Genomic DNA, 11,461 nt, shown 5'->3' with positions numbered 1-11,461 from the left:
AAGGATGTTTAACATATGTACATTATTTTGCAGCCCATTTTCACGGAGTCAAAGGCCATACTTAAGACACACTTCACATGAATAATCATGATTAAATGTGCACAGCTTTCAAAGTAGGGAGTTTTATAAGTCGACGTCAAGAACTGTTTTAAAAATAATAATAGTATTATTATTCTACGGGTTACATTGTCTGGCGTCGTCGCTCGTGTCATTGGCGTTACACATTCGTTTCCGAACAATAGTTGTTGATCGACTTGTCTTGAAACTTGGTATGTTTATTGACCAAGGTCAGTGGATGGCCCCTTTTATTGGTAGGGTCAGGAGGTTAACTGGTAAACTTATGGGTGCTTACGTTTCTGATAAAAACACACACATATGAACGTTTTAATTTTACGAGATTCAAAACTTGGTTCAGAGTTTATATCAGGAACGACAGTGCCCATATTTTTACTTATAAAACACATTTGGACGACATAGTGTTAGAGATCTCCAAACTTGGTATGCACTTTGGCCATGGTCAGTTTATGAGTTTGGCTCTTGGGTTCAACAGGTCAAAGTTGACCTTTACTACACTGTAGATAACATACTGATGCGTTCGTTTCTGTTCAGTAGTCTTCAAACTTGGTATACACTTTAGCCATGGTCAGAAGATGACCCTTAACGATTCTGAGGTTAAGGGATGATGTCATGTTGACCATATTAGACAAATTTGCGCGCTCCCGACAGGCGTAACCTCCAATTCGTGGAGTTACGGTTAAATAGCACATACGATAGTGCAAAACACACTTATTTACTGAAAAGTTTATTATCGATAAATTGAGAATCGTATAATTATACAGAAACACTTGTTCCTTATAAAAGTAACAAAGTTAACATGGGGCCAATTGTTTAAAACTTTGTTACAGTTGACAACGTGATTAACGAGCTCGTTGTTAACTTTTATTTTAAAATGCGCTCATATCTTTAAATAAATCAAGCACAGATTAAACATTTGTTTAAAATCATGTTAGAAATACCCCATATCTCATTTGTATCTGTTAAATTTCCACAGCAATACAGATTTGAAAGTTAACAGCCATGGCATTAACAATGTTGTTAACAAATTAACAAAGTTCTGAACAATCGGTACATTGTTTCTAAAATGTAGAGTCAATTGTCATCCAAACATAAAATATGACAGTTGTTCCATATTGTAAGTTAATCATGTTATCACAGTTAATCATCTTGTTCTATATGTGCCACAAGATCAAACTCATAACTGAAACACCGCAGTTTTTTTCTATTTCTAAAATAACCATCAGTATCTGTGATGGTGTAACATCTGACTTCCACAAACACATTGAAAACAAAACGACAGAATAAGTTAAAAAAATAATTTATTCAACACACAAAGTAAAGGTACTTAAATCAGGCAACTTAAAATATCACAGTCAAGAAAAAAATAATGTAAAATTGAGCCCCCCCCCCAAAAAAAATGACCAATTTAAAAAGCAGAGTTCAAAAAGAAATACAAGTTATTAAATTGAGCCAAAAAGTAAAATATCAAATAAAGTTGCCGATTTAAGTGCCTGTCTAAAAACTAAGAAAAGGTTTCAGTATAATGGACTTTTCATGGACAAATTGGTAGTAGTCTCTCACCTGAAATTGATATAAAATGATACTTATACACCTTATTCTGTAACAGGCAATCAGGAATTACCAAAAAAAGTATGAATGTGTACAAGTATGGTTCAGTAGACCATTATAAAATTCATTCAACCACATGATTTTTCTAGACTGATTTTCTACGTATTAATGTATACTAAGGCTGATTTCAAGATGGACACTTATATAATTTAAAATTATAAAAATTGTTTCAGTCATGAGTCATTTTCGATAATAGTATAACAGAAGGACTTGACACAGACATTGGCCAACCACAACAGCCCAAAACAAGCATTAACTTGATAAAATGATCAGGATAAAAGAGCTGAAAAACAAAATGGGTAAGGCCATCTTTAAGAATTGCCTGCTTTCAATGACCGGACAGTCTAATAAAAATGCCATGACACAAACAGATCAGGTCATTGCAAACAAACAATTTTTAAAGTTGGCCTAATGCACAGAGTACAATTCTTGTTATGAAAAGAGCTTTAAACAAGTCAATCCCCAAAACATGGTTTATTTGTTATAAAATGTTTTGAAGTTCAAGGTCAGTCAATATTTAAGCAATATAAATTAAGTAAGAGTAACAACAAAAAGTGGTCTGTATTCCATGAAAAATATATCTTTTTTTTGAAACAGAAATGAAATAGAAATGAGAACAAAGACACTGACTGTACTTAGCAACAGACTTTTAGATATAACCATGTTGGCCTGGTTCCACGATATCGGCCATTATCAGAATTGAATTCACTATAAAAGTTTGATCATGGTGAAAAATTCAGGCTAGTAAGTGGATGTAGAATAGCTTGCCCTACTTCAGTATTTGTATTTTAAAGCAAAAAAGATGTGCATTCACAAATGACCACTATCTTGTAAAAGCCCTTTTCATAACAAGAATCAAGAATCAAACAATCCAGTTGCTGCCTGTTTCCCTGGTTACGATCCTCGCCTGCCTGGGTTCACAACTGAAATGGAGAAATGGAAAACAATGTTATTGAAACCTTGACAAATGTTGAAAATGATCTTCATGCCTTTCTTTAAACAATGGTTTAAACTTTTATCATTAATGATATAGATATATATACTATTGTATATAGTGCTAGTCTCAAACCAAGATATTTCAATATAATTTCAGAATATTATTGTCACCAAGTAGAAAATATGGCCTGTCAAGCGTAAAGGAATGTTTCCAAACAGTTAACCTAGTCAGTGGTAACCTAAGTTTTAACCCAACATGATCTATTTTGGTACAGAACTTAAAAAATTAACACCTACATTCCACTCAAATTTGATAAAAATTTCTTGGAAAAGGGGCCAAACTGGAGAGATTTTTAAATGACCTACTTTCTTATTTGACACGACCTACTATTAAACTTGATCTTATTTTATACAGATATAATTTCTAAGCAAATCACTGTCTAATACTGTATTAATATTCTCAAAGCAGATAATATAATAGGAATGTTACTGTCACCAAGTTTCATGACATACAGTTGTAGGGTGAAAATATGGCGTGTCAAATGTTAACAAGCATTTAAAGCACTCACATCTTGACAGTGTAGTCTTTTCTTTTAATTTTGTCTCAGGATTAGCTTATTTTGGCATGAATGCCTTCAATTAATACTTTTTGATAGAATATGGCAACATATTCTAAATTTAGGATAAATTTACAACTAAAAATACATGACCAAGTTTCATGAAGATTGGATAAAAATGAGGCCTCTAGAATGCTAACAAGTCTTATTAAACATTTGATCTGACCTACTTTTTGATTGGGAAAAACCCATAATCAAATCTGGTTTCCAATTCAAAGAGACAATTTTATTATTAATATATTTTCATAAAGATTGGATAAAATATTCGGTTTCTTGATTTCCATGAAGATATCTCATGAATTCAGCTTACATTTTGACCAAAAAAATTGCATGAAGATGGGAAATTTTGTCTCTAGAATATTGACAAGCAAAAAATTGACAATGGACAATCTGCAAAAACCGACCACAATAGCTCACCATAAGCATTTTGGGCTCAGATGATGTAAAAAAGAAAGCATATATTAAACCAGTCTAAGGTCCTTACCCCTGCGAGACGTCCAGTAGCTGTTCTTGCCCTTATTGACCTTCAAGATAATCCTCTCCTTGCTGGGCCTCTTAACTGGCCTGGCAGAGGCAGTAACTCTAAGAGCACTGACTGCACTAGGGGCAGTAACTCTGTGGGCACTGACTAACTCAGGGGCAGCAACTACCACCAGGGGAGCTAACTTGGCACATTTTGCAGCCCTCTTGAAGTACTCTGGTGTGTTCATGGCCTTCCTCTTTCTGCGCTGCTCCTTGGCAAAGGCAGAAATGGCCTGCTTATGAACCACAGCACTCTGAAATGCACAGAATTTATATTAAAATGATGTAAAATAAACCTACGTCATTATAAATTTTTGATATATCAGTAGTTTAATAACTATTTATAAATTGAATGTTAAGCACCGTAAAGTGTGCAGTTACATAGTGACATCTAAAATGGTAACCTAAGTCGCATAAATGATCCAATAAGTGTTACTGAAAAAAGAAATTCAAGTAATACATTTAACGATTTTTTTATATACAACATACTATATAAAATGCTTAAATATAAAGTCAGGGATAAACTGAAACATAAATATCATTTATCGGATCAACAAACCTGCTTAGAAAACCATCCAGCAAGCCTGGCCTGCTTTTCTTGCATAGCTTCCACTTGTTCGCACCTCTGGGAGGATGCAAGCACGCCTGCATTATGTACGCTCCCACTGGCATTATCAACCAACACGCTCGTTTTGTCTGCAGTACTGGACTTGGGAGGTGTATAGGCCACGCGACATCTCTTATTGGCATACACATGCGGGTGGTCGCTTCCCATCAGGCCAATTTCTTGAGAGACAGCTCTAGGCTTAGCTGAAATTGTCATTTAAATTGTATACAGTCATGTATCCATCACTCTGATGTAAATCTGTGCATGCTTTTTAATCACAGTATTTTGGAATAGATTAACATTAGTTTGTGTTTTTTACTGTTTTGTCCGATATTTTGATGTATCTAATACACTAATAGAAGTTGAACTAGTGATAAAACATCAAAATATATTAACTATTTTGTTACATTTATACACCTGTAATAAGGGTTGGTTTAAAAGGGAAAGGTATATGACAAAAGCCATTACACTTTACCTATTTTGACTGGTGCCAGTGGCTTGCTTTTGGCAGCAGCCTTCACAAATCCCTCATCTAATGGTGTAAGGGCAGAATGCTGTCTGGCTGGCGTGTCACAGATGGAAGCCACAGGGCGCACCTGATTGAAAGTCATCAGCTCATGTACAGCTTTATCTATCGCTTCTGAGGACTGAGCACTTGCATCAGGGTTGGCCGGACACTTGTTCATGACAGAGGCATCAGAGTTAGGATGCTTGACAGTGTTCTGCACGGTATTTCCTGGCTTACTGCAAATCTCAGAGCCATACTGATAGCTACTGGCATCCTCAGAATCACAGAGAAGCTTTATTGCTTCCTCAAGATCGTGTTGAGGTTTCTCAAGGTCAGATTTGGGCACCTGTAAATTCCCAGCAAGCCTGGCAGCTTTCCTGTCTTCCAGTGATTTACAAGGAACCGGTTCCTCACTCCAGGTCTTGTCCCAGAACTCTGGAAATGGCACAAGGGGAATCGGCTTTGTGAACTTTTCTTCCCCCTTCATGGGGTCAGCTGACTTGAGAGCGAATGGTCTCGGACCAAACTCCTGAGCCAGGAATTCCTCATACTTCTCATGGAAGTTTTCCAGGCACTGCATGAGAGCAGGACTCTCATAGAGGTCCTCTGGCCGGAAGATGTTCTCAGTGATAGGGCAGAGTACAGTGTACTCCTCCTCCTTCACAGCCCTGAAAGTGGGCCGGTAGTTGATCTTGTTGGGGCGATATTCTCGCGGGGCCTCCTTGATGTGAGATAAGTCCTTGCCCTTTCGCTCCAGGGCTACAACCCACACAACCCGACGACAAACATCATCTGAAATAATGGAGATTATTCACTTTTGGACAAAGTTCAGACATGATCATGGGATTGGCATAATTTAAAATAGGTCTTTGAGTTGTGTTACTGCATTCAAGTTCATACATACAAACAAGAAGCAAACACTTTGATACAAACAAGATATTTTGGACTAAACAGTGTGCCTGGGGACCTGAATGCATGAGAATGAAACATGTGGATGATGCTTTAAGACTTACAGAGACATTATTCGGACTAAGTTTTCTTAAGACTGTGGACCCTGGCCTTGACCTTTGATCTAATGACCCCCCCCCCCCTCCCAAAACAAACAGAGACCATCAGCTGGTCAAGGACCCTCAAGTCTTATTATTCAAAATCAGACTCAGTTCTATGTTTTTGAGCAGATTATTTTTTTAAGACTGTTGACTGTGACCTATGACAAACAGACCTCAAAACAACATATGACTGAAGTTTGATGATCCTAGCTCAAACCTTTCTCAAGTTACTGTTATGACAAAGTTTTGGTAAAACTGTAAACTGAGACCTTGACTTTCAAAACAAAAGGGTCATATGTTGGTCAAGGGCAACCTATCACTGAAGTTTCATTGTCCTAGGTTGAACCGTTCACAAATTATTGTGCACACAAAATTTAGATAAGACTGCTGACTGTGACCTTGAACTTACAACTTAAAAACACACTAGGGGTCATCTACTGGTCATGGTCAACCAATTAAGTTGCATTTTTGTGAATACCAGAAACCTACCCACCAACCTCATCCAACTAACTGACATAAGCAAACCTAAACAAAACTATTTTAAATCAGTTATTGTTTTAATTATGTTTACACAATTTTAAGAAAAAAAAAAGAATTATAAAGGAGGCAGCTATTATAAATATATATTTTATATTTCTAGCAAGAAAAACTTTTATACTTTCAAAATTTTACAACACCAACATTTGTCTTACATTAAGTACTAAACCTATTCAGATATGTATGGTCCTTTGACTACTGTGTTTAAGTGGCAAACAAAAAAAAGTTTTTCAGGGAATATTGTACACAGTAAGTGGGGCAGATTATATTAAAATCAAAGTTGATGTCATCATTGTTTTTGAGATTGTGATTGCGTTTGTGTTAATATATTATAAAACGTTTACAGATAGCAGGGATTCATATTAATTTAATCTAACAACATGCATAGAGTTTTTATAGCAATGTACCAATTGTTGGTGAGTAGTAAGTTGTAGGGGTAGAATTTAAAACTAGGTTTATGTCACATTTTTCAAAGAGATGGTCATATTAAATTTACCATAAATTGTTCAAAAAGTATAGATTAAGGTTAAGATTATTGTTAATATTCAAGCAGCAATGACTGCACATATAAGAGTTTATTCTTAAAGTTATAGAGGGTAGCATTCCTACCAAAGTTGAGGTCATAGTTTTTAGTAAGATGGTCACAGAGGGAAGTGATAGGCTGGTGTCTGTCTGTATGCTGACTGAGCAGCTCAGGAAACTCTTGGTAGATCTAGCAAGGGCGCACAAACACACAGAGGAGGTTAGAGAAGAGTGTTAGTAAAACATAAATATGCCAGTTAAATCAGTGTGTGTATACCACGTGATAAATTGCGTCATATATGCTATGTCGGAAGGCAACATTTTGCTTAAAATGAAGACCTAAATCAAAGATAACTTGTCTTTTACAACAACATTTTATATAAAAAAAAAGGACAATCTATGCCGCTTAAAGAGCCCCGCCTTCGTTTTATTACCGAAGTTTGATTGAGAGTTTAGATTCATCAAACACTTCGACAAACCTGTTTCCAAAATAATGTATTAACAGTGCTCCGTCAGAGGGTCGTATTGTGAAAAGGTTTGTCGAAGTGTTTTTAAGAAACTAAACTCTCAATCTAACTCTGGTAAAAGACCGAAGGCGGGGCTCTGGAAGAGGTGTAGACTGGGCTAAGTTTCATTTAAAATGGTGAAGAAATAGTGAAATTATCTTTGTTTTAAGTCTTCATTCGAAGCAAAATATTGCCTTCCGATGTAGCATTTATGACGCAATTTATCACATGGTATACACTGAGTGATACTGTGAATGGGATAGCTGGTGTCAAGGGCCTAAAAGGGCTTTCAGCTGCACTCTCACAGATTGACCATTTTGACAACTTTTTTCATTTTCTGGAATTAGGCAACTTTTACATAAAATGGCTGACAAAAGATCACAATTTTTCATATTTAAGTTCGAAAGATGATGATTATGGCTAAAAGCGTTACCATAATAAGCTTTAAGAAAAATTAGTTTGTTGGCAGTTTCTCAAACAATTGAGATCCATTCTATAGTGAGTTATCTTATATGACTGAATTGAAGGCATTTATGCCAAAATCAGCTGATTCCGAGACAAAAATTAAAAGGAAAGGAAAAACTTAAAAATCTGTGAGAGTGCAGCTTTAAGACAAGTCAGAGTAAGTAAACAAATGTTAGCAAAGTTGGGACAATATAACAAACAATACTTTACAAGAAGAGCACATACATGCAAAACTAGTATGATGATGGAGAAGTTATAAGGCATGAGAAATCAAACTTAAAAGCAGCAAAAGATCAAACAATAAAAAATAAATTCTTCATGGAAGAGCAACAGCAAAACAATGAATAAGCAATAGAGCAAAGCTGAGTTAAAGCAACCACCATTACCTGGTTTGCAGGCATGCTTGGAATGGTGACATCCATGCAAACCAGTTCCTGAAGCTCTTCAGCAATCTCATAGACCAGCTCCACCAACTTCTTGTTGCAACCGAAGGCTTCATAGAGAAAATTGATCTCTACGTTCCTCTTGTCTTCAGTGATGGGTTCCCCGGACTTGGCCTTGTGTTCGAAGTACCAGGCCTGACTCACATGCTCATCCCTCAGCTTTTGGTATGCCTGTAGGTGAATTAAAAAGTGCATGATTACTCTCATTATTACAGAAGCAGTAATGAGTTAATACATGTATATAATTAATTAAATGAGTTATTGATTGATTGATTGATTGATGATTGACTGATATTTATTCATGTTAAAACACACTCGATAGACAAGGTAATACATACGACAGTAGATTGAACGTTAACATTAGAATATAGTTTTAAGGTACTTGATAAAATACCACAAAACCTTTCCACAACATGCTTGATTTGAACTAACAAGCATGATATTTAAGTGAGTACATTATCCAACATATTTATAGACAGATCTTTGGGACTGTAGTTCAAGTAACTCCACCTAATTTTAGTGTGATATAACCTAGGATGGCCCATGATATCAGATAAAACAGAATACAATACCAAATACTATACTATAAATAGTTCAATGTTTTTAGGTCGATTAATTATCTACATTGAGTATTTTGTTGTTGTATTTTAGTATTAAACAGAAAATGACTGGCATTTAAGTTAGGCCATTATGATTAAATTCCTGCAGCAGTCTAAGATAAAAGATTCACACTGATTCCAGTTGACCTACCTGGAAATTTGCCTGCAGGGAGGGAATGTTGCAGACAAACTTCAGGGATGGGCACTTGAGCATCTCCAGGATATGCATGTACATCATGTAGTTCTTCTGCTGGGCACGCAGCTTGCTGCGCACAATCTCAACGCATTCGATAGGCATTTTGGATCTGAAAGAAAAACAGAATCATATTTATTATATTTATAAAAATATAAAAGTGCATGTGTAAAATTCATGTTGGCTTCAATTATATATGTATATGTTCAGGGTGTAAGGAAGAAACACATGTGCCATTTTTGGCTGGGTGGACAAAATTTCCCACAACAATTAAGCATCACACATGCATTTTTTCCTTCAAAATGCCCCATTCTTACCCAAAACATTTTCTAATAGTTGTGTTATATATTATTTAATTCCCTCAGCAGAATTCTGTATTTGGTGCTAATTATCTTATATGATTTATCTTCACTGTTTGGCATTTGTACATTAAATTGTTCCTTAAATTTTAAGCCTTAACTGAGTGGTAATGGGAATGAATTATTCTGCAATTATCTAATTTTTTTAGCTAGTACATGTAAGTCTGTTTGGTAAACAAAATCAAAATATTATTTTATTTACCATAAGATAAAAAGAGATGTGGGATATTTTGTCCACACTACCAAAAATCACAAGGGTTATTTTGTCTGTTGGGTATTCTGCTGCAGGACTAAGCAAACCACTTCCCAAGTGTACCATTTCAGGACCAAGTAAACCACATATACATTTTATTAGTGGCTATTGTGTGATGGAACACTGGATGAAAGGTGATAATAACTAGTAATAATCACCGTTTGAATGCAATACTTCACACATTTGCTACACTGTAAAGATGGTTTATTTAGCAGTTTGAACTTGAAAAATCATGAAAACCTTTTGAAAAATTTGTCTTACATTCATTATGATTAAATAAATTAGTTCGTGAAATATATACTCGACACAGAATAAACCTACTTGTTGACTATATGATTTTCATAGCTTAAGGTCTTGGTAATTGAATTATAAATAAAACAATGTGCAACTGCAAAACGGTTCAGTCTCAGGACAGAAACAATTCAATCCTTAAATTAAGTAACACACACGAAAAATCTATCACTCAGTAGAAACAGTACACGTATTAAACATTGCTCGAACGCTTTCAACATATTTTTCACTATTTTGTACTTATTTATAAGCAATAAAAGCAAAAAATACCGCTATTGAAAGTAGCTTTCACAGTGTTTGGAGAAAAATCTCAAACTGAGGCTGAATTGTTTGTTTCCATTGACGACGGTCATGTGACTTATCGTGTTTACTTGGCGGTTCAATTTTAAATCGAATTTGTCAATAAAACAGTGTTTACTGATGAATCCTGCCAGAATAAAAAAATGATCTCATTCGAATGCATTAATCCTTGTCCCAATACCACAGTTGTAAGATTAAGGAAAGTAGTTTTAGCTGATTTGTTTTAAAATAAATTATTTAGGACGGAGTATTTAGGTACGAATGTATGTTTGTGCTAGTAGATCTCGTTACATGATGAGTGTTCCCAATGGTAGAAAACATCATGGCAAGATTTATTCGGATGGATGGGGAAAGGGGTGGAGGCAAATTTAAAAATAAGTTCATTTTAGTTAATAAGTTATTTTTCTATAGATTAATAAACCAGTTCGGCCTAGAACGGTCACCGAAGAACGGTGTATTTTTATAATCCGACACATTGGCCATGCTTTTGTTTCTATTCAGCACAGTACTGTATTACATGGTTCTGATGTCGATGGGTGTTTAACAGTTACTAGGGGAGGGAACAACATAATGAGGTCAAAAAGCTGATAAAGTAACCATACAACGATGATTAAATTTAAAAACAACCAGACAAGAACAGGGCACATTAGTTGTAAGGTTGGCTAACAAGAACCCATCAAACAGCGGGGATAACGCGCGCATATACATGGCATATACGTTTTTTCACAACGATTTCTAACGACATGTTTAAGATGGCGGATCTTCTTCATATGCAGTCGAGATCACAACACGGGACTCACTGCATGGAAAGTTGACGTAATACGATGGTCTTAAGCCGATGGAAGAGACCAGCAGGATGGCTATAACGTAGTCACATCGCCCTTCCTCTAAGAGCTGTCAGTGCTGTATAGTCATATAAGGTGTCATTCGTTGCAGCTATATGTAGCATTTTGGCTTCAAACACTATTTGGCTCACGCCCTTTCAGAGATCTGTCAAGTGAACTAGCCCCAATTTTCACCATCTTCTTTCAAGCAAATATAGACCATGGCACCATCCACGTGGACTGG

General features: G+C 35.7%; 1 protein-coding gene across 1 annotated transcript; it reads right to left on the bottom strand.

Moving 5' to 3' along the window:
- Positions 1-2,402: 2,402 nt before the first annotated feature.
- LOC128210699 (uncharacterized) lies at positions 2,403-5,456 on the bottom strand. Its single transcript, XM_052915053.1, has 4 exons — positions 4,844-5,456; positions 4,321-4,571; positions 3,724-4,015; positions 2,403-2,609 (listed from the first exon to the last, which is right to left on the bottom strand). Exons 1-4 carry the CDS (start codon positions 5,454-5,456, stop codon positions 2,581-2,583), a joined length of 1,185 nt encoding a protein of 394 aa, XP_052771013.1. The 3' UTR covers positions 2,403-2,580.
- Positions 5,457-11,461: the final 6,005 nt, after the last annotated feature.

Source organism: Mya arenaria, chromosome 12 (assembly GCF_026914265.1).
Source record: "Mya arenaria isolate MELC-2E11 chromosome 12, ASM2691426v1".
NCBI lineage: Eukaryota > Metazoa > Mollusca > Bivalvia > Myida > Myidae > Mya > Mya arenaria.
The sequence above is the reverse complement of the archived record's forward strand: the minus strand, read 5'-3'. Positions and strand labels throughout refer to the sequence as shown.